The sequence below is a fragment of the Gambusia affinis genome, linkage group LG16 (genome assembly GCF_019740435.1).
Source record: "Gambusia affinis linkage group LG16, SWU_Gaff_1.0, whole genome shotgun sequence".
Lineage (NCBI taxonomy): Eukaryota > Metazoa > Chordata > Actinopteri > Cyprinodontiformes > Poeciliidae > Gambusia > Gambusia affinis.
Genome location: NC_057883.1, coordinates 9,006,011 through 9,029,542, shown reverse-complemented (window position 1 = coordinate 9,029,542; position 23,532 = coordinate 9,006,011). Strand labels below are relative to the sequence as shown.

The 23,532-nt window shown below is 39.1% G+C and overlaps 1 protein-coding gene across 1 annotated transcript in view; it reads left to right on the top strand.

The window, feature by feature from the left end:
* stag1a (stromal antigen 1a) overlaps positions 1-23,532 on the top strand; it is a 43,649-nt gene that overhangs the window by 18,023 nt on the left and 2,094 nt on the right. The window contains exons 2-31 of the mRNA XM_044143475.1: positions 9,791-9,975; positions 10,200-10,320; positions 10,486-10,641; positions 11,315-11,411; positions 11,582-11,658; positions 11,822-12,026; positions 12,124-12,275; positions 13,158-13,231; positions 13,373-13,496; positions 13,626-13,724; positions 13,828-13,907; positions 14,977-15,084; positions 15,186-15,300; positions 15,545-15,662; positions 15,920-16,023; positions 17,063-17,155; positions 17,374-17,667; positions 18,419-18,489; positions 18,648-18,816; positions 19,373-19,465; positions 19,567-19,741; positions 19,835-19,974; positions 20,747-20,848; positions 20,938-21,086; positions 21,166-21,294; positions 21,460-21,662; positions 21,749-21,917; positions 22,487-22,603; positions 22,677-22,791; positions 23,042-23,122. Coding sequence (XP_043999410.1) covers positions 9,947-9,975; positions 10,200-10,320; positions 10,486-10,641; positions 11,315-11,411; positions 11,582-11,658; positions 11,822-12,026; positions 12,124-12,275; positions 13,158-13,231; positions 13,373-13,496; positions 13,626-13,724; positions 13,828-13,907; positions 14,977-15,084; positions 15,186-15,300; positions 15,545-15,662; positions 15,920-16,023; positions 17,063-17,155; positions 17,374-17,667; positions 18,419-18,489; positions 18,648-18,816; positions 19,373-19,465; positions 19,567-19,741; positions 19,835-19,974; positions 20,747-20,848; positions 20,938-21,086; positions 21,166-21,294; positions 21,460-21,662; positions 21,749-21,917; positions 22,487-22,603; positions 22,677-22,791; positions 23,042-23,122 — 3,759 coding nt within the window. The 5' untranslated portion in view covers positions 9,791-9,946. The remainder of the gene's footprint in view (positions 1-9,790; positions 9,976-10,199; positions 10,321-10,485; positions 10,642-11,314; positions 11,412-11,581; positions 11,659-11,821; positions 12,027-12,123; positions 12,276-13,157; positions 13,232-13,372; positions 13,497-13,625; positions 13,725-13,827; positions 13,908-14,976; positions 15,085-15,185; positions 15,301-15,544; positions 15,663-15,919; positions 16,024-17,062; positions 17,156-17,373; positions 17,668-18,418; positions 18,490-18,647; positions 18,817-19,372; positions 19,466-19,566; positions 19,742-19,834; positions 19,975-20,746; positions 20,849-20,937; positions 21,087-21,165; positions 21,295-21,459; positions 21,663-21,748; positions 21,918-22,486; positions 22,604-22,676; positions 22,792-23,041; positions 23,123-23,532) is intronic.

Genomic DNA, 23,532 nt, shown 5'->3' with positions numbered 1-23,532 from the left:
CGACCATAAAACATTTGCAATAACTGGTAATGTGTCTTTTACACCGCTGGGTAGAGATTTTGGCCCCCTTTTCTTCACAGCATTGTTTTTAGGAACATTGGAAGATTTCCAATGTGAACAGGATGTCTCGGATCCTCCACTGCATCTCTATTGAATTAAATATCTAGCTTTGACTTGGACTCCTAAGCCTTCATGTGATTTGAGCCATCCAGGCGTGGGCTTGCTGGTGTCTTTCCCAATAACATAACTCGGCTTAGGAAGACGAAACAAACTGAACTCTCTCCTTCAAGGGTTTCATGGTTCAGAGAAGTTTCCATCAATTACAGCAAGTCGTCCAGGTTCTGAGGTAGCCACCACCATGTTTGACTAAAGACATAATATTCTTTCTATAAAATGTAACAAGACTCCAAAAATGTTCTGCCTTTGCCTTATCAGTTCACAAAATATTTTTGCCAAAAGTCCTCTCTTTATTACAATGACCTAATAAATTTCCTTACTAGAAATAACATTTTCCATGATTTTTCCCCTCGACATGTTCAGATCCATTTTTGGCTAGTCCTGGTGTCTCTTTAGGAATTATAACACAAGGACATACAAAAGTATCATTCAAAAAACATTTTCTAACAGTCATTTATTATTTAAATCAGGAACAGAGGCAATGTCCCACTGCTATGTATGACAGAGCAGTTGCTGTGTAAGCGGGTATCCAATTTTAAAAGACAAAATATGACAGAGTTCACCTTTTTAGAGGTTTTTAGCATCTTAAATAAGCGATTAAATGTATATATAATATTGTTACAAGAACAGCTCTGTTGAATTCCCTATAGAGCAATGATTCCTAACCTCTCTGAAAACCATATTAAAAATAACACACTAAGATGAAGATTTAAAAGGGCGCATAAAACAACAATGAAACTTAATTGCATAATGTGCTTTCTACATATCTGCCTGTTATAGTGTGTTTAAAAATAATACAGTATTGGACTTGTTTAATATATTAAAATGAGGAATTATCTGCACACATTCACTCTTCACTATATGATTAACAGAGAAAAGTATATGAACCATAAATTACATAAGTTTTGTCACAATAAAACCTTATTCTGCAAAATGCCACAATACTAGAGCTAAATACTGGTAAAAAAAAAACCTAACAGCCCTAAATGTGTGTCTGTATGCATGTTTGTCCTGTTGCCTTGCAACTGAAAACTCAAATAACAGAGTAATGTTCTTGTGCTTTTCTGCTTGCCGTTTTTCACAAAAAGTCTTGCTGTCACTCACTCTCGCAGCCTGGAAGAACCACATCTTTCAAGTTAAGGACCTAACATTATAACTTAATATTTTGTGCTACTATTGTCTTAACTATTAATTTAATTTTAAGAACAGTATTACCGTAATTTCCGGACTATAGAGCGCACCCCCTACATTTTTAAAGGAAACACATTTTGTACATACATAAGCCGCACTGGTGTATAAGCCGCATGTGCCTACATTGAAACATGAGATATTTACAAAGAAAGACGGTACACAGAAAGTGTTTTTAAAGTTTTAATAGTATGCCGTAGCTTTTATTTCTGAACAGCAGCAATATAGCAAAACAGCACTAACAGGGTTGGTTTAAATAACATACAGTTAAAAGTCAGGGAGAGCGTCATCCTCTTCCTCCTGTGCACTGAAGCCATGGAAGTCTTTTTCCTCAGGGTCCGTTTCCTTCTTTATCGGCCAGCTCGATTGCTTTTAACTTGAAAGCTGCATCATATGCATTTCTTCTTGCATTCTCCATGATGAGGGTCTGTTCAAGCTAATTTTATTCATGCACAAAGGATGTTACATTAGTCTTCCTCTACAGATACATTCCAACTGTCTCACGCTTACCTTTTCTGCTCCAGCGCCCCTACTGGCCGTTAGAAAAAATTCATAAATAAGCCGCATCGTTGTATAAGCCACAGGGTCGAAAGCGTGAGACAAAAGTCGTGGCTTATAATCCGGAAATTACGGTACTTCTGTCCAGTCTGTTTGGGCAACTGAACAACTTCGATTGCGTGTCACAGCAATCATAACACAACAAGCAGTGCGTAAAAAACATACTAATATGTTTTGGTAATAGGGGTTGTCTTCTTAAATAAAGAAGTGTGATTCTTATCTCTAAACTGCATAGAGTAATTGCATTTTAATCGTGTTTTAATATTTATAGACACTTTATGGAACCAATTGTGGAGAAAATATTAAAAATAAAAATTCTGATAGTTTTTATAGTTTTCAAAAATCCTCAATTGACACTTATCATTCTGATAAGTCAACATTTTTATGATACATTTTTCACGATGCGTTATAAAGTATTGAAGACCTCGACCAAGCGGCTGGTTATCAGTGACAGTCAGGCTGAATATCTTTCGATTGCAGTCATCACCAACCATCTTTTCTGTGCATCTCCATTCTTTACTTTGCTTTTATGGCACCACCGCCTCAGTTCTTGTAATGTTGACCTTATTTAGTCACTTCCTCATGTTCTTATTCTTCAGACAGAGTTATTGAAGCAAGCATCTGCATCCTCAAGGACTTAAACCTACTGTTCTGTTCTCATAATTATGTTGCTCTGTTGACTCTGAAGATAGAAATAGCGTGTGACTCTGCATGGTATGCATTAATGGCAATACATAAGACATGTGAGAACCCACTTGATTCTTTTTCCCTGATATCGTTAGTTAAAGAATCTAGTCTTGTTCTTTTTTTTCCCCTCTGCACTCTCACAAAATACAGTAATAGCCCTCAGCGCACATCACACCATGTCTCAAGAGATAACAGCCAATTATAGCTGATTCAGTACAGGTTAAGACTGTAAGAAGAAGAGGCCGACTGGCTGCAGCAGAAAGTCACGTGGTCTATTTTATGTGATGCTAGCTGATTTTTACAAAATCACTCAGCACGAACTGTAAGTAAATAATAGAATCACAGAACGTATAGTCAATTGTGTTGATGTCACATATTGGTGTGTCCACACTTAAAATTATCAATGCACCATTATGAACATTTGGGCCGATATCCAATATTAATATTTTTGATAAAAGTGCTAACCAATATCTATCAATATTATATATATGTGTATATATATATATATTTCACTACTGTTTCAACACCTTTGGGGGAAAACAACCTGAAATATATTAAAATAACTATCAATTGGGGCGTGCTGTGGTGGCGTAGGGGATAGTGCGACCCACATTTGGAGGCCTTGAGTCCTCAACGCGGCCGCCGTGGGTTCGATTTCCGGATCCGGCAGACATTTGCCGCATGTCTTCCCCCCCTCTCCTTCCCCCTTTCCTGTCAGCCTACTGTCATATAAGGGACACTAGAGCCCACAAAAGACCACCTGGTAGGGGGGAAAAAAAACAAAAAAAAACTATCAGTTGTTCATATCGGCCCAATTTTATTCATTGGACCGATATGATATGTTAGAAAAAGACACCGATGTCGGTGTCGATATATTGTGCATCCCTACTTAAAATCATAGAAAAAATCACCAAAACATTTCATAAAGCTTTTGTTTGTCACCTGTCTTAATGATAGGATTATTAGATTTTACTAAAGAAAGGTTTGATTTTCTTTAGAGTTCCCTTTGCTCTGCTCTAGGCAGTATCAGTGTGTCAAATCTTATGAGTAACCTGTTGTCACACTTGCCATGTTTCACTTTCTCAAGTGATGCTGAGTTATTACCAGCTGGAAGGACACCAAGTTGTGTTTGTGCTCTGATTTGCTGCAGACATGAAAGGCTAAAATTAAAGACCGGCCTTTTGGCAGATAGTTAAATCATTCGAGACCATCCGCACATTTTTATTTGGAGTCAAAATCTTGTGGTTTTTCAAATTTGTGAAAGTCTGTCATGTTTTAGTTTATAAGTTTTATTTTTGGGGGTGAGGGGGAAACCTGCGTTATTGTTTCTGCCCCAAGATGGATGTTATTCAGAACTGTCTTAAACATAAGTTACAATTTTTCGGCACTACTTTTTGAAAAATGAGGGAAAAGCAAATCTTAAAGTCAATTAGTGGAACAATATTGTGTGACACATCAGCTGGATTTATTCATTTTTTATTTTTTTGTTTGCTTGTAACATGCAATTAGGATGGAAAGAAGTTGGCACTAATTTAACATGAACTTGAAGTAGGGCTGGGAGATAGGTCAGTTGCTTCCTTGACTTTGACAAACATAACATATAGATGTGTTGAGGAGTAAGGTGTGTTTTGGTTCAGCTAAAAAATAAAAAAAGCGACCTACACACAAACTGACAGTTGTTTAAATTAGCTAATCAACCACTGCTGTGTTAGCGTGGCTAATAGCATCAGTGGCTAATCTGCCACAGCTTTCACATGTTAACAGAAAAATACACATCAAGCCTAAAAACATAAAACTGTAACGTACTGAATGTTCTGTTCTATGTGGGGGAAATGTTTGAATGTTTTTGGTGCTGAATCCTGATATTGTCAGTTGCTATGGCAACGAGTCTACGTGTAGCGTAAAGCCGACAGAGAGCAAATGGGAAAAAAAGAATGAGTAGTTTTGAGTTATTTTTCCCATTACATAGCACTAAATGAGTCATTTAGTGACGGGAGCGCGGCTATGAACGGCATGCAAAAGAATAGTCTTATAGGTGGTGAAATAAATTTGTGGTACAACCTTTTGTGACAGTAGTTTTATAACATGTTTTCACAAATTTCCTTATTTTATTTAACATCCTCCATATAAAATCCAAGCCACTGCCAAATTATTGATCCAGAGCTGTTTCTCTTCGGAACTAGACTAGTTCATCTCATTCCTTTTCAATTACCGGCTCGCCTCAAACTCTCGCTGTCACCATGTTGTTTTCTCCGCGCAACGTGATTGATAGAAAATCTTCAGGTTGGTAGGGGCAAAGGACTAGTGATGCATTCATAAGGTGTAGTATAAACCATACTTGAATTTGATGGCGATAGCTTATTGGAACGGCAATTCATACTCGATAGTTGCGATATAGCCATTTTAACCATCATATATAGAAAAGCTCACGATATATCGCCCAGCCCTAACTTGAAGAGGGGGATTATTTGAGCAGTTGACTTTACCTTTTCTCTTGGTGAGAAAGATTAGTTTTTTTGGGGGGAGTTTTTTTCCTAGCCAGTTGAGTGGAGGTGTGCAGGACGCTGCTCTCCGTACAGCCTAAGAAAAACGCAGCCACAATTGCATTTTCTCATTAACTCATTAAAAAAAGAACTGGAACAGTGTGTGAAAATTATAGGTAATCCTTGACATACTAACTGGTCTATGCTTGTTTTATAATTATGGTTTTCTATGATTTTCCAAGAACTGCCTGTCTTCTCTTAGTTCTTACTCAAAGCCTATAGTGAAAGGAGCAGGATATAACAGATTTCTTGCTGTGCCAATGTTATAACTTGTTTCCGTGACAGCATGCATGAACACATTCTGGTATCAACTCTTTGATTTATTGGCTAATGAGGTTAAGTATGTTTAATGACAGTGTTTTTAAAACACATTTGTTGGAACTCTACCATTTAGGTTGACTTATTGCATTCTCACTTTTAATGAAAGTACTGAGTTCTTACTATGGCAAGACCTCAGAAAATATTAGCCTTATGCAATATCTTAAAGAAATAACTGGATGCGGATGCAACGACAGGGTACATGATTGAACTGCAGAACTGCCTGGTCAATAGATGGTCTGTTATGCACTAAAAGTATTAGTTATTTTTAATTGTAAAATTTTTGTTTCATATTTGGACCACATATATAGACATGCATGTCATTCTTAATAGTCCAAAGCTCATTTGACCTTTCAGAGTTCATCATTGTAGATATTTGAAAACAATTCTAACCAGCAGAGGAGATTCCGATGGCTGTCTTTAAGTCATATTTAATGAAACACCAAATAGGTCTGTAATAAGCTTGTTCTGTCCTGCTCTCCCCCTCTTTGTGGTCCCTCCTGTTTCCACTCAGCCAATCAAATGTGCCTTCACTGCCAGGCTCATGACTCACACCAGTTTCTATAGCAACACCAGTCTGCCTCCTGGAGAACATGTCATGCATGTTAAGTGACTCTCAGATGCTCACTCGGTGTCTCTTGCGCTTGCTCATAAGTAGACCCTCAAACGTAGACTGTTTTTAATGCCCACACACACACACACACACGCACACACACGCACACACTCCATGAAGTGAAAGTCTAAATTCTCTTAAATATAATTTTTTACCTTTACCGATGAGTCATTTATACTTTGGGATTGCCAACAGTGAATCACATTGAAATACTTAATTGAAATCAGTGCCATGTGTATTCTTAAGTCTCATAACTTGAAGTGCTCTACTTATAGGGTAGTATGTTTATGCAGCTATTTCAGTGTTCGTCCAGTTATTATTGTGCAGACAAGACAAACAGAAACATTTGTTTTCTTGCTTCGTAAACTTGGTGCTTTGCTTTGAACATCATAAAATGTAATTGCTGGAGCGGTTCACACACCTTTCCTTCACATCAGGTACCAAGAGTTTGGTCAAATAAGAGACTCTGACACTTAAAAATGCATTGATCGGGACCTTGGTCTTATGATTGGAACTGGATGATGACTTCCTTAATAATAGTCATAAAATCTTTGTTGTCTTCGCAGCATCGATAGAAAAAAGAATATGTGGGTTTGTTGTAATTATTATCTGAATATTTGGCAATAGCATTGCAATAAATACTGGTACGTTCTGTTAAACTGGATACAACTGGTTTAGAGTGTGCTCAATAAAACCATTGCATGAAATAATAATAATTTTAAAAAATGGCACGAGGTGAAACGTGTTCCAGACGTTTCAAATTACAAGTCTCCTGATGAACTGAACTAAAAGTCAGCTGCCTCAGCCTTTGTTTTTCAGGCAGCTTTAGAAAGTTTGACAGAAAATCAGTATTTTTAGGAATGAAACGTGTGTGAGAAACAATCGCTAAGGTTAAGCAGAAACGCTTTAGGCTGTTTTCCAGTATTTCAGCAAATGGGAAAGTCAAAAATAATTTGACAGCAATTCAGCTACACAGCATTTCTATCGCTAGAAATAAAATACATTCAGGGACTTGATTGAATAAGTACAGTTCTCTGACCTGCCGCAATCTGTGTTCACCTTTAGCAGCTATGAAAATAAAATAAAAACTTTTAAGAGCTGACTGCTTCAAAGTGAATACTATCAATGATGTCTGCTTTGTCTTCCAAAAGCCAAAAGGTAGTCCGGGAGACCGGCTGCAAATTATTAATAGCCCGCGGTCAAAGCTCCTACATTCTTCTGTGTGTTTATGTGCAGGTGTGAGAAAGCCACAGAGGGCTCAAGTGTCACAAAAATTAAAGCAAACAAGCGCACGTCTGGGATTATTTAGTTGTTGGTCGGTAATGAGTCAGGCCGACTCCTGACTTACTCACTCGCACACACACACACACACACGTTCACGGCCACACACAAAAACACTAACACATTCTCAGGCAGATTCTTTTCCTGCTCTCTCTTACTCAGACTTTTTTGTTTGTTTGTTTGTTTGGTTTTAAATGAAGACAAGTTGTAAGAATCCATTCAGATAAACTTGGCTTATCAGTGACAAATAGAAAGCTGAAGCATGATATGGTAATTAAGAGCCAGCAGTTTATGTAGATCTTCCTGAAAGTTGCAGACTGTGGAGGTGGGCATCTTTGGCAGCGAAGGGAAAAGTGCTAAACAGTTCTAACATTAAACCTGTCGCTTCAGGCTGCATAAATATGCCATGAATTCAGTATGTTTTCTTCGTACTTCTTTTATTTTTTGACGGTTCAGTGTTCTGCTCCTCAAGCAAAAAGCAGTATAAAGACTTATCTGTACGTCCCTCATGTACCGTCTCGTAAAAGTATTCATATCCTTAAACTATTTTTCCCCATGTTATGACTACAATTTTAGCTGTATTTTATTGGGATTATATGTCTTAGACCAGTAGGAAGTAGTGCATAATAGTGATGAGGAAGAGAATCACACAAGTTACAAATTTGCTCACTTTTGAAAACAATTTGATGCACTGGCTTTCTTTTTTATTTTTTTTTTTTTTTTTTTTAGTGCCAGAGTGAAGTTGAAAACAAAAGCATGCCACACTTCTCAGATTTTTGTTTGGGGCAACAAAAAAAAATAAAAATCAAAAAATCATTGACTACTTTGAGTTGGCCTCTTGCATAAAATCCTTAAATTTGTGATTATCATGTGATATGAAATGAATGTACAAATGAATATCCAAAGAATGTACAACAGTGAATGACCTGCACTGCGTTTGTTTGCTTATCTATTTGTGTTTACGTGTCACACAACTGTCTTATTTAGATGCCGCTCTTTAAAATATGTTTGTAGGGTAAATATGTTTGTAATGCAATTTAACACCTGCGTCTATGTTTATGCAAGAGTTTGCATCATTGCACATTTTCTCATTCCTTGCTGATCAGAATTAGTGACAATAATAAAAAAACTAGCTTCTATATCTTTATATGTCTTCTGTGCAGCAAAAGTGTTATAATCCAATAGAAGAGGACATCAGCTCCTAATCTGGCGTTATTGCAGTGAAACAAACTTCTCGCCGGATTGCTAACCTAATAAATAAAGTCCTCCGGGGTTTTGTCTGAACTCGTTTACTCAGCTAAGGCCGGTCTCTCCCGGCCAGAGGACAGCTCCCGTCTTGCCTCCGCCTGCTTCTGTTGAAACAAGGCGCTCTCCCTCCCATGCTGCTCCACACTACAAACACTGCGTGGAAAGAAGCATTTAAATACACACTCTCTTAGCCTGCCCCCTACTGTTGCCTAGATCTACTTTCAAACACACATGTATGCACTTTGACACACTCTGAGGGAAATCTGATGCTAAAATCCTCTGTAGGTGAGCAGATGGCCACAGATGCTGTTTGTAGACTAAATTAGTCTCAATATATATTTTTTCAGGTATTTTTCCCCTTGTATTAAAGCTAAATTAAGCAATATGGAGATTTGGGGAGGTGGACTTTGTGGAGCATGCTGCCTCTTGTGGTGGAGTGAGGTATTGCTTCTCCCAGGGTAGTTATTTCTTTTAGTGGATTTGTTTAAAAAGTTGTTACTTTTTATCTTTGATTCTAAATTTGTTGAGTGATACTCTACCTACTTTTTTTTTATTATGGTTTAAATGTTTTGTGTTCGTGCCACTTTACAATTTTTTTACATTTTTATTATTCTGGATTTTTTTAGTTGCTTTTCAACTACAAAATATTATTTTAAGTGCATCATTAGATCATACACCTGCAATCAAATTGCTAATTTTCTCAAGTTTATTTTCATCTTACTCCTACTGCAAAACCATGGAAGCACAATTATGCAGTTTTAATTAATTAAATTTCTTTACTAAATAGCTTAAACTAATTATAAGTTGATATTTTGATAAATTATGTTCAATAGGTTGCTTCAAATTTCTTTTTACAAGTTCTCCCAAATTATGCAATATTTTGAGCTTGTAGTTCTCAAATTGACCAGTTGGTGTCCTCCTTTCCACATTTCCACGTCCACGACTGTTTCAGCAGACAGACTGAATGGTCTCTCTTTGGTCATTTGATTGTTCTGTAGAAGTCACGTGCACTACAGCGCCGCTCTGACCGCGACCTTTAACCTCATGCAAACTGCGACAGTTGTTACAACTTTCCAGATGTGTATAAATGGCATGTAAATTCATCTTTCATTGCCACATTGACCGGTTTTGATATCCCATATCTCTCTCTTTTTTTTTTTCTCCTTCTTTTCTATAGCTGATGAGAGTTAAGTGCCGGCAAGTTGAGCACTATCCATCCAAAAGGCTCTCTCCTCCCTGCCCTTCCAGGCCTTGTTCACACCTCGACTTCATTCATTGCTGAAGACGCTCCCAAGCAGAGCTGCAGAGGTCAACAGCTCCCCATCTAACCAAGATGATCACCTCGGAGCTTCCTGTCCTACAGTAAGAGAAACACCACTAGAATTACTGTACTTTTAATATATATATATATTTTTTAACAGTCTTCGGTTTGATCTCCAAACACGTGAATTTTTGTGTTTTAAAATTTTTAAAAAAAGACAAGTTTCCAGTCTTGATTTTATTTGCAACAGGAGATCTGTTTGTGTGTTCAGAATTTTATTTTCGAATGAAGTCAAACACTAAAATGTGGCGTGTTTCTCTTTAAGGGACTCCTCTAATGAGTCTGGGGCGACGGATACTGTGAGCTTAAGCATGAACATGACTGAGATGGAAGACCCAGAGATGAAAGGCAAGAAGAAGAGAGGAAGGCCTGGAAAACAGACACAGGTAGAAGTTTTTGTCTTGGTGCTAAGAAACAGGATCTGTATGAGAAATGACAAGAGTGGTTTTTAGCATGTGTGCATACGTCTTTTTGCTGCCCCCCTCCCCTCCCCATTTTTTTTTTTAAAGTGTGTTTTTCTTTCTTTATTGTTGATGTTTTGCTCTCTAAAGACGTCCAATAAGAAGCCCCGGAAGTCTCCGACAGACAAGACACTGAGCATGACCAGAGGGAGGGGGAAAGCAAACGGCGTGGCTCAACAGAACGGAAACGGAGGAGAACCCGTCACCCTGTTTGAAGTCGTCAAACTGGGAAAGAGTGCAATGCAGGTGATCTTTTCCTACTTTTTCTTCTTTTTTTTTAACCAACAACTTATCTTAGGTTTTTATAGTCTCTCAGCATGGAATTAGCCTCTTTTGCTTTCCAGACTTTACAAACTTTCTCTTGTTTCACAGTCCTAAATTTGTGTTCATCCATCAGTCAGTCATCTTGTTTTCCTTTGACTTCGTTCATCTATCCCTCTAACCGTTCATCCTGCATTCATGTTTTCTTTAGTCTGTCCATCATCCACCCATCCTGCATCCCTCTACCTATTTATTTGTCAATACATCATCCATTTGCTCCTCTATTCATTTATATATTCATATTTCATCCAGCCATCTGCAAAACTGACCATACTTCCATGCTCTTTCAGCAAAGATTCAAAGTATAATCGCAACAGAAAAATCAGCCATAAATTCCTATTTTACATTTCCAGCTCTGCAGTGATTCTTCTTTTAAAAGTTTCTGATTTCACCAACACAACCAAGTTATAATCCATTAAAGAAATATTTATAGTGTCCTTAATCCATTGCACCGTTTTTGGTTGTATATGCTGTTTTAAAATGTTCTTTGTTGCAAATTGCAATATGTGACATAATGATTTTTTTTTTATTAGTTTCACATTTCAAAGGCTTATTTTCTACAGAATGTAAAAATTTGTCTTTTTTAATGTATTTGCAGTCTGTGGTTGATGAGTGGATTGAAGCATACAAGCAGGACAGAGACTTGGCTCTGCTGGACCTCATCAACTTTTTCATCCAGTGCTCAGGTTGCAAAGGTGCGACTTCTATTTTTTTATTTTTTATTTTTTCTATCTTCTATCTTTATGAAGATTTTACCCCATTATAACAAGTTGCATTTCTAATTTAGCTTCACTTTTACAACATCTCTTTTCTCACCTGACCAGAACAAGAAATGAGAATGTGTCCCATGCTTTTGTGATTGCAGGCACTGTTAGGATAGAGATGTTCAGGAACATGCAGAATGCGGAGATCATCCGTAAGATGACAGAGGAGTTTGACGAGGTGCCGGTGTTTTCTTTCTATTTATTTATTTTTTCCTCCCAGAAAAAACTATGTGATACATAATTGTCTAAAACAATATAAGTATTTGAAATCGATTAAACATTTGATTCAGTAGTACAAAATATAAGTCCAGATGTTAAAATCTCTCACCTTGTGCCAACAGGACAGTGGGGATTATCCTCTAACCATGCCCGGCCCTATGTGGAAAAAGTTTCGCTACAACTTCTGCGAGTTCATCGGCGTTTTGATCCGCCAGTGTCAGTACAGCATCATCTATGACGAGTACATGATGGACACAGTCATTTCGCTCCTCACCGGCTTGTCGGACTCCCAAGTGCGAGCCTTCAGACACACATCCACACTAGCAGGTATTCACCGAGGATATTAGAAATCCGTTTGTTTTTAAGAGCAATGATTTTGATCCAACACAGTATTGAATATTTAATGTAAGTTATCTCTGTGTAGCGATGAAGCTGATGACGGCGCTAGTCAATGTTGCATTGAACCTGAGCATCCATCAGGACAACACTCAGAGACAATACGAGGCAGAGAGGAACAAGATAGCCGGCAAACGAGCCAATGAGAAGCTGGAACTGCTGCTACAGAAGAGGAAGGAGGTTGGTTGATGCTAAATCTGCTGTTTCGCCTATTTTCTCCTTGTCAAGTTTATTGGTATAATACATTAACTAAAACAAGGAAGCTCAAAGTGCTTTACATCAGACGGTCACTAATTATGAAATAAGCAATGTATTTTACAATTTGTGAAATGTCATTATCAATATCATTAACTAAGTACACATTAAATATGCTGATCACTTAATGCTAATCAAAGGTAGCTCTAAGCAGGTGAGCGTTGAGTCATCATTTAAAGGAGCTCAGTGTTTCAGCATCTTTGCAGTTTTCTGGTAGAAGCTAAATACTGCTTCTCCATGCCCAATTACATGAACATTCTAAATGTTTCAGAATTTTTCCAAGAAAATCTCACACATTTTTGTTGTCAAGACGGAGGAGGTGGATTGATTTGTTTCCGCCGATATTATCCCTGAATCAATTCTAAAACTAAATTCTAAGTAAATGGAGGCAACAACAACAACAACAAAAAAAAGAAACATAAAAGGTGCAGATCCAGTTGTGAGATTGAGCCCAGGACTCTTCACATGGTTCCTACACAGTCTTGAAGAATATGGAATTCGATTTGTGTATTTTTCAGGCTTGTAATAGTATGGAAAGGGGAAAAAATGTATTTCCTGAGCTTACTTCCTGTTATCTTGCACCCGTTCATTGATTTATTGTCCAGCTTATCCATCTGTCCGTCCATCCGATACAAAAGATGTATAACAACTTTCGACTTAGCGTTAATTTCTTTAGAAGCAAAGTATGATAAGTTGCTTGAAACATCTGAAAATCCATTTGTTGTTTTGTCTTTTTCCACATAAGGAAATACAATGTTGCATAAAGGAATAACACTGAATCTGACCTTTGGGTATTTTTGTGTTTAGCTTCAGGAAAATCAAGATGAAATAGAAAATATGATGAACTCCATCTTTAAAGGCATCTTTGTGCATCGCTACAGGTAAACATTCATCTTCTCACCTTTCTAATTTATCTGATATTTTATAGAAGATTTTTACATAATTACTGTTTTTTTTTGTTTTTTTTGTTTTTTTGTTTTTTGTAAACTACTTGTAACCGGGGTATTGTCTGTATTTCGTAGGGATGCTATCGCTGAGATTCGAGCCATTTGCATTGAGGAGATCGGGGTGTGGATGAAGATGTACAGTGATGCGTTTCTCAATGACAGCTACTTGAAATATGTTGGCTGGACACTACATGACCGGGTGAGCACTCTGCCGCACGACCACTTTTTATAGAGGTTCCAGTGAGATTTACATAATCTCACTGTTTTTTGTTTTTTTTTGTCACCTTCAGGGTGGTTTAGTCCATATTTCTCTCTGCTTTGTTTCCAGCAAGGAGAAGTGCGTCTGAAATGCCTGAAGGCTCTGCAGAACCTTTACACAAACAGAGAGCTATTCCCCAAGCTAGAGCTCTTCACCAACCGCTTCAAGGTAACAGAATCAGAACCACTTTCATGGCACACAGCAGCCCAGCCGATTTGAATTCGGTTCTTTTGCAATTTCTCCTCTGCTTAAAATGTGGCCGTCTTGGCAGGACCGGATTGTATCGATGACACTGGATAAGGAGTACGACGTGGCCGTAGAGGCCATTAGACTGGTCACACTCATTCTGCAGTGAGTAGTTTGGTGTCTTTCAAAATGCCAGCACTTCCAGGTAGCTTGCAAAGTTATTCAATCCCCTTAACCTTTTTGACATTTTGTCTTTTTGTTTTTACAACCACAAACTTCAGTGTGGTTCATTGCGATTTTATTCTTTTATTAGGCTAACACAAAGTAGTACAATTATTTTAAGGTGAACAGAACAATAATGGTTTTAATTTCCTTTCAGGACTGAAATTATCTGCTTGATTTGCCAGGTTGAGACAGGCAATACATTAGCAACACAATATAAAGTTGTGTTACTCTACTTATTATTGTCTAAACAGAAGAGTAAGTTTGTGACGCTGTTGAGGGAAGAAAGAAAATAGGGGTAGAAGTTCTATAGACCGTAACAAGCAGAGTGCATAGGACAATGCGCCTATCGAGACATCCCAGATGAGTCGCCCTTGACTGGGTTACAACAAGAGACAACATGGAGCTGGAAGACGTTAAACAAAAGTTAAATACGGAGAAGTTATACTACTTACTCGAACGGCGGTCAAAGCAGTAAAATCTTAATTAAAACTATGTTGGGTTTACTTTGGGCTTGAGCCTATGATTAAAGTTAATTAGTAGGATTGGATCAGGCTCAAACACAACGTCTGCGGGTTGAATTTTTGAGGCCCAATCTAAACTCTTAACGAGTACAGAAAGAATGTCTGAAGAAGTCTATGTAGGAAAAACAACAACGTAGAAGAAGGATCGTGAGACGAACTCTTAAGCTGAGGTTGAATGCAAAACGCTGCATGGAGGAACACTTTTATTACACCTTCCCCACTTTGAAACATGTAGGAACACTTTCCTTCAGCAGAAGGAGGGGAGCTGATGGGTGTTGTTGGGCAGATGGATGGAGTTAAAAACAAGGCAACTCTAGAAAGAATTGAACACATAACGATCCTAGAAGAATACATTGAAGTTTCTGGTTGCAATACGATAAAATTTGACAAGTGTTGATACATTTGAGTTAGTTTAAATCTTGGATACCTTTTGGATTAGTCGCTTCTCAAAATACCTGTTTTTAAAATGCTGTTGTTGTCTGCTTCAGGGGCAGTGAAGACGCTTTGTCAAACGAGGACTGCGAGAACGTGTACCACCTGGTTTACTCTGCTCACCGACCCGTTGCAGTTGCTGCAGGAGAGTTCCTTCACAGAAAGTAAGTCCAGCCCTGCCATACTCTTGATTAAGCTTAACTTTGACCTATTATCAAGCGGCTCTCTTCTATACTTTCCACCTCAAACTCTTCGTCAACGTCAGGTTGTTCAGTCGCCATGACCCACAGGCTGAAGAAGCTCTGGCTAAGCGGCGAGGGAGGAGCAGTCCCAATGGGAATCTCATCCGCATGCTGGTTCTCTTCTTCTTGGAGAGCGAGGTAAGACGCAGCTCAATGCAAACTCCTTTTAAGTCGCAGTTTAGAAGACAGAGTTTCCGTCTCATTAATCACCAATCCACATTATGTTTGCTAGCTTTGTTTTTTTGTTTTTTTGCTAGAAATGTGTAACCCTAGATTACTGCAGTTACCAGGCGATTCCAAAAAGAAATCTGTTTCAGCAGCGTGTTCCCCTAATGCCTTCAAAGCCTGTCTCTATCAATATTTAATGTGCCTTTGTGTCCAGCTTCATGAGCATGCAGCGTACCTGGTTGACTCGCTGTGGGAAAGTTCTCAGGAGCTGCTGAAAGACTGGGAATGCATGACTGAACTTCTGCTGGAGGAGCCCGTTCAGGGAGAAGAGAGTAAGGCCGGCTCTTTGAATCTCTGTTCTTGTTCTCTGTGGATGCCTGTGAAATGCCTCCGAGCTACTTCACATCAAGCACATCGCAGCTTGAGAAGCAGCAGGAAGACCAATGATGTAATAAAATCCCATTTCACGAAACTCTAGCCCTGCTTTAATTCTTTGTCTCAGACTTTTGCTGATAATCGTTTCCATGTTAGTTTTATGTTTTTCCTCACTGACTTCTTTTGTTCTTGTGTTTTGCTCTCTTCTCTGTAGTGTTGTCAGACAGACAGGAGAGTGCGTTGATAGAGCTGACTGTGTGCACCATCCGACAGGCGGCCGAGGCACACCCACCTGTTGGCAGAGGCACTGGCAAACGAGTGGGTTATCTAAAAAAAAACAATACTTGTTTATGCATATCATCTTTAAAAAAAAAAAAAAAAAATCTATTTTAATTATATCCAGGCTTTTAGTTTGCAATGTTTCTATACTTGATCGTTTCTGAAAAAGGTTGACATTGCTGTGTACCATCAATAGGGAACGACAGTGACCACCCAGGAGAAAATTAATGATGAATTAGATTTGTGTGCTGAATTGTCTAAGAACGAGGAAAAAATGTGGTGTAATGGTACTTTAATCAGGATGCAAAAATGTAGACGGTGGTGAGGCGATAATGTGTTTGGTTTTTTTTTATTAACCAAGTGCCACAAAGTATAAATCAGATTGTTACTTCTGTGTTGAATTTCTGTTTTAATAATATATTTACCACCAATGACCAAAAAAAAAACATTTTCACTTTTCTGCCAAATTCACCAACTGCACAATTCTTGCTAGGTAGTAAGTAAGTAGTATTTCAAAAGAGCTGAAGAAGGCTTATGTTTTTTTTGAACAATAACAATATTTGTTGTTTATCTGTTGCTAAGAGATGAGCGTGTTTTCTGGTAACCAAGTACCACGAAGTAAACACGATTTTTACTTTTCCAATAGTAAATATCAGAAGGCAGTTCATTAACATTAGCACAAACATTAGCAGTAGCCTTTTCCCTAACATAAGCTTTTTAGCTATTTCTTTTATTTCTTAGCAACATGTTAGTGATGCCCCACAAGCCACTGACAGCATTTAGGCTAGCATTAGCATTTTGGCTAATTTTAGATTATACACCAATTGTAACATACTGAATGGAGTAAGTTCATGTTACTCAACATGTATGTGACTCTCTCTACATGCTATTGAGTGCGTTGTAGTTTACTTTAGCACCAGAGCTAATTTTTAGCATCAGAGCGCTGGGTCCCAACCAACGGGCACACTTTGGCAGGCCCCGTTTCAATTACTTCTGAAATCACTGCAATTTCACTTTTTGTTTCTTTTAGGATGAAAATGAAAAATGTGACCAGTTTTTTTTTTTTTTCCCTTTCCAGGTACTGACAGCAAAAGAGAGGAAGACCCAAATAGATGACAAGAACAAACTCACTGAACACTTCATCATGGCCCTTCCAATGCTGTTATCCAAGGTAAGCTTTCACAGCAGCCAGTGACTAATGACTCAGATTAATCTGTTTGTTACATGAATCGCTCAAAGTTTGATTTCCTATGCACCAGTTAATCTGTCAGTGTAGTCCACTGAGAAAACGTAAATTATTCTACCAAGTGTCAAAGCATGAGGTGATAAAGCTGTTTTTATTTACTCTTTTAAAATCAAACTCTTTTCACGGTGTCCTCCCCCTCTCAGTACCAGGCAGATGCAGAGAAAGTGGCCAACCTGCTGCAGATCCCACAGTTCTTTGACCTGGACGTTTACAGCGCCGGGCGCATGGAGAAGCACCTGGACGCCTTGCTGAAGCAGATCCGGTTGGTGGTGGAGAAACACATAGAGACGGACGTCCTGGAGGCCTGCAGCAAAACCTATAGCATCCTCTGCTCCGAGGAGTACACTATCATGAACCGCGTGGACATCGCCCGCTCGCAGCTCATCGACGAGATGACCGACCGCTTTGCACACTCTGTGGAAGAGCTGCTGCAGGAGGTACAATTAGTGACCCAGTGTCATCTTTGTGTTCTCCCTATAATGGAGGAATGCCTCGAAAATCAAGGATGTTTTGGTGAAATACAGGTTTCTATTGCCATATTCTGGCAGAAAATGTGTGGTGTAATGTGTAAAATGTGTCAAGTGAAGCTATTTCCACAGAGATAATGGTAGATTCGGTGTTAGTAATAGAGCAAAAAAAAAAAAAAAAGTTTCTTTCCTTAAAAACGTAGATTCTTAACTCTGATTTATAAGAAGCTGGCAGCATTTAAAAACCCAGCATTTTCAAACAAGGCTTTTACCGACTCTGGAAAATTTATTTTACTTTATTTTTAAAGTCTGGATAAGAAAGAAAAGAAAAAAAAATATTTTGGGCCTCTAGATTCTTTTGTCTTTAGGTTTAAAACTGAACTCAAGTTTCTTTGGTGGGAGTTTTATAAAATGACATTAACAAAAATTGTGATTCAAATCAACCGTTTTTAATGTAATTCTCTCCGGATTATCAGACTGATCTACAGTCCAGGTCCAGTTCCCTGTTTATGTACAGGGAAATATTCCTGTACATAAACAACGTGAGCAAGATGGTGACGTCAAAGATGGAGAACTTGCACGACTAAACAGAACAACTTCGTTCTGATGAATTCGGCCATCATTATATCTGCTGAAATGTTTCTCTTTTTTTAAGGTTACTATTTTTTTTTTGTCGCTGATGTCAGTCAGGTGTAGTAACATGTGTTTTTTTGTCATGCAGGCCGAAGAGGCTGACGACGACGACATCTACAACGTTCTGTCAACTCTGAAACGACTCACGGCTTTCCACAAGTAAGATCTGCGTACATGTATTGAATTGAAACCAAGAATGATTTTACGATTGAATCATATAAAGATCAGGTGAAAAGCTCTACGGTGCACCACAAAAAGAAAAAAAAAATCGATGACCTCTTTGACATCTACTACTTTCTGCATCGTTTCCCTCTCAGCGCTCACGATCTGACAAGGTGGGATTTGTTCGGGAATTGCTACCGGCTGCTGAAGGCGGGCATCGAGCAGGGCTCCATGCCGGAGCAGATCGCCGTGCAGGCCCTGCAGTGCTCTCACTACTCCATCCTGTGGCAGCTGGTGAAGATCACCGAGGGGGTTCCCAGCAAGGTGCTCAACTCACCTTGGAAAGCCTTTTCACTCTCCGTACTTAAGATATCAGCTTTACGTTTAGTCAAAGACTCGGAGTTAGGGGTGTAAGGAGCGGGGGGTTTTACGGGCGTTTAACCATGGAGTAAACTCGACGCATTGTTACCCAAGCTAACTATGTTTTGCAGTTTTATTTTATTTTAATTTGCTTTGAGGAGAAATATTGATATTTGTTGTATATGAACTCTATATATTTTTTTATAGATATATTTATATAAATATCTTTATAAAGATATAAATCTTTATATCTTATATAAACTAATAGTTAATTAGTGATGTGTTATTGGCAAAGTTTGAGGAATAAAAAGATCATTTTTATTTTTATTTTTTTTTGGTGAGCTGTTGAGCAGGTTATCAATTGTTCTGTGGAAGTAAACTCAGCCTTTCATTACCTCAATCGTGTTGTTGAAGCAAAGGAGAAGGTTTCCTGAGGAGCTCTTAGCGTTGCATTGATTCCTGTTAAAGCGTTTAGTATTCCTGACACTTTCAAAATGGTGTCCATCTCTCCTGCATGTAGGACGACCTCTTGGCTCTCAGGAGAGTGGTGAAGTCTTTCCTCGCCGTCTGCCAGCAGTGTCTCTCCAACGTCAACACGCCAGTTAAAGAACAGGTGGGTGACAGCGCTCCGAAACGTCAAGCCACCGCACGCTCGTTTCATCTCGTTTTGGTTTTATTCAAGGCCGATTTTTTTTTTTCGTCTCTCTTTTTCAGGCGTTCATGCTTCTTTGCGACCTGCTGATGATCTTCAGCCACCAGCTGATCACCGGGGGCAGGGAGGGCCTCCAGCCGCTGGTATTCAACCCAGACGGGACCCTGCAGAACGAGCTGCTAAACTTTGTCCTGGATCACGTCTTTATTGACCAGGACGACGAGAACCAGAGCATGGGTAAATAATTCCGGCAGAAACGCCAAGAGACATTCCTCTTGGCGTTTCTGCTAATCCCTTTTTCCCCCCCCACGTCTGTTTTCGTGTGCAAAGAGGGAGACGAGGAGGACGAGGCCAACAAGATCGAGGCGCTCCATAAGAGGAGGAATTTGCTTGCGGCTTTCTGCAAACTCATCATCTATGACATCGTAGACATGCCTGCTGCTGCGGACATCTTTAAACACTACATGAAGGTGTGTTGAGCCGCTAAAATGGCTCATCTCTCGGGCTGCGACGATAATTGATCATTCGGAAGAACTGATTAATTTTTGAAGATTTTTTATTATTATTTATTTTATTTTTTTTACAATTTAAGCTTTTTTTATGCGAGATTAGAAATGCGTTCAGAGTTGCAAATAAATAACACGATTTCTTTTATAGCAAAAGAAAATGAACATTTTAAGGCCCAAAATACAGTAACATACAGTTTGATCATTTGAATCTGCAGCAAAAAAAAAAAGATTCTAACATCAACATGCTGCTTACCCATTTCTGCTTGACTTAACATCAACAGCTGACCTGTTGACTATTTTTTGGATTAACTTATTAATAACTGTATAGCAAAAGATTTTTAACAGGAGATGGGGTTTTTTTGTTTTGCAGAATTTGCTCTTGGTGATGCTAAACCCTCTCACTTGAGAAGTTTTGGATAGAGCATATTTGCAATGGTTTTTTGATGCCCTTTTTTGAAGTGTGTACTCCAGTTGAATAACATACGTTTCAATAATTCATTCATCATAATTATTTTGATTAATTATTTCAGCCCTGGTAGTGACCAACATGCCTTCATGGTTTTCAAATGAAAACACTGCAGATCTTTATGCTTCTTAAACAGAAAAAAGAAGTGAATTTTGCATTTTTATACAGATAAAATAACCGGCAGTTTCTCTTTAATGCGTATCTGATTCACTAAATTGTCCTTTTTTTTCCCCTCACGTTTTTGTCCGTTTATTCTCTGTGCCTCAGTACTACAACGATTACGGAGACATCATCAAGGAAACACTCAGCAAAACGAGACAGACGGATAAGATTCTCTGCGCCAAGACACTCATACTCAGTCTGCAGCAGGTGAGGCAGCGCCGTCGTCTCTGCTTCCAGATTTCCAGCCGTCCTCTTGTGCCCACTCACTAACACGGTCATTCTCGTTGGTGCCACAGCTGTTCAACGAGCTTCTGCAGGATCAGGGCCCCAACCTGGATCGGACGTCGTCTCACGTGAGCGGCATTAAGGAGCTGGCCCGCCGCTTCGCTCTGACCTTCGGCCTGGATCAGATCAAGACCAGGGAGGCTGTTGCGACGCTACATAAGTATGATTCTGGCTCCCTCGTGGCTCCGTCTCTTTGTTCCTGCTCACTGCTCACGCTTTTCACTCTTTGCTCATGTCAGGGATGGAATAGAGTTTGCGTTTAAGTATCAAAATCCTCGAGGATCAGAGTTTCCACCAATCAATCTGGCCTTCCTGGAGGTCCTGAGTGAATTCTCCTCCAAGCTAATACGACAAGACAAAAAGACAGTGTAAGTTTTCCCTTTTTTATATATATATATATATCCATCCATCCATTTTCTAATCACCCTTTGTCCCTAATGGGGTCGGGATATACATATATATATAAATTCAATAAATTTTTGGCTAAATTAAAGTCCTAAAACTTAAATCATCAAATGATGCCCTTCCCTCAGCCACTCCTACCTGGAAAAGTTCATGTCGGAGTCGATGTCGGAGCGTCGGGAGGACGTGTGGCTGCCGCTTATCTCCTACAGGAACAGCCTGCTGACGGGCGGCGACGAGGACCACATGTCCGTCACGTCGGGCTCCAGCAGCAAGACCGGCTCGGTGCGCAGCAAGAAGGGACGACCGCCGCTCCACAAGAAGCGCATCGAGGGTGAGCCGGCTTTAGACCAGGCGCGACTCTTCTGCCGGAGCGGAAAGACGCTCGTCCTCACTGTGAAGCCGTGTGCTCGTTTTCAGAGGAGAGCAGCGTGGAGGGATCGTGGATGATGAGAAACGACATGCTCCAGACGCCGAGCGCGCTCCAGACTCCTCAGCTCACCTCGACCGTCCTCAGAGAGAACAGACCCGCAGAGCATATGCCGGATCCGGACTCGGAACCAGGATCGGAGAACGACTTTGTCCACAAGTGCGTTCGTTTTCAGAATTTCCACGCAGAATGTAGAGGGCAATGAAACGTTACTTATTCACAAGATAGAGCTTCTTTATTGTTTTTGCAATGCAGTTTTTATTTTAACAATGTTGAGTATGGCTGCAACAACTAATCGAATTAATCATGATGAATTAATCATCAACTAATCTGGTAATCGATTAATCATTAGCTGGATTTTTAAACGGCGCACTAATTGTACAAAACATTTATATGTTTTGCATTTAAAATAATTAAAAAAAAAACTATCTGTAAATATGCAATACCCAAAACTTCTTAAGTAGCATCTGTAGCATCAAACAGTTAAAATTGTTAAAAAATAAATAAATAAAAAGTCACCCTTTTAGTACCTTTTGCTATCCAATCATCAAAAAAATTAAAAATTAACAATCAGCCTTTCATTGATGTTAAGACAAGTAGAAAGGACTGAGCTTTTTGCATTTTGATGCTGTTTGGTTTTAATTGCTTAGTCGTCAGAACAATTGATAGATCTCTCAATAACTAAAACAATTTAGCTGCAGCCCTAACGTTGCGTCTCCGTCCTCCAGTTCTCAGATACAGATGTCGTGGCTCGGCCAGCAGAAGATGGAGGAGGTGACCAGAAAAGACCGAACGAGCATGAACTACATCAAGTCGCGCAGCAATCAGGGCGTCCGGCAGACTGTGTAAGTGTGTGTTCAGCTTCTGTGCTAAACTCAATCGGCGTTCCTGTTGTAAGCGGCGTTTTTCTTGCCCCAGCCGCGGGCTGATGGAGGACGACGCGGAGCCCATCTTTGAAGACGTGATGATGTCATCGCGGGGCCAGCTGGAGGACATGAACGAGGAGTTTGAAGACACCATGGTGATCGACCTGGTCAGTAAAAACGCAGCCCGACCCGTTGGGGGTTTTATCGAGGAGTGGGGCGATGTCGAGGTTTTCAAGTTGTGAAGGATTTCATCTGTAAGCAGGTTACTGTGACCGAATGTGGGATTTGAATCACAAATGTATCATATTGTAGGATGTTATTGGTGTTGCTGTATAACTTTTAAACAATTTCTGGGGGAAGAACTTATTTTACTATCCTGCATTGATACACACCTTTTTCTTTTTTCTCTCTTCACAGCCGCCATCAAGGAACAGACGTGAAAGAGCAGAATTAAGACCAGACTTCTTTGACTCTGCAGCAATGATAGAAGATGAGTCGGTACGTGTTCTTTTAAACTAAATACTAAAATAACTTGTGTATTTAACATTTATCTTCTGAAAGGTAATGGTGATTTCTGTTTTTGGGTCAAAGTTAGCTAAAAAGATAATGCTAGCTTAAATGCTATTATTATCATCATGCAGGCTTACATTAGCATGAAGGGTAAATTTAATACCAATATTGACCTTCTTTACTGAAGCTGGTCAGTAGCCCAGTATTTTCTTTTAAAAGGGTCTTTGACGTGAAGTTCCTGATGTTTATGAAACGTATTTTAACAACATGTAGGGAAATATAATATTGAATTTCTTTTTGTCTTTACTTTGGAAGCTACAAGTGTTGGTAATCACTGCATGTTATCCTGAATTATGGAACATTTATTACTTATTGTTGGCATAATGAAGGAAAAAAAA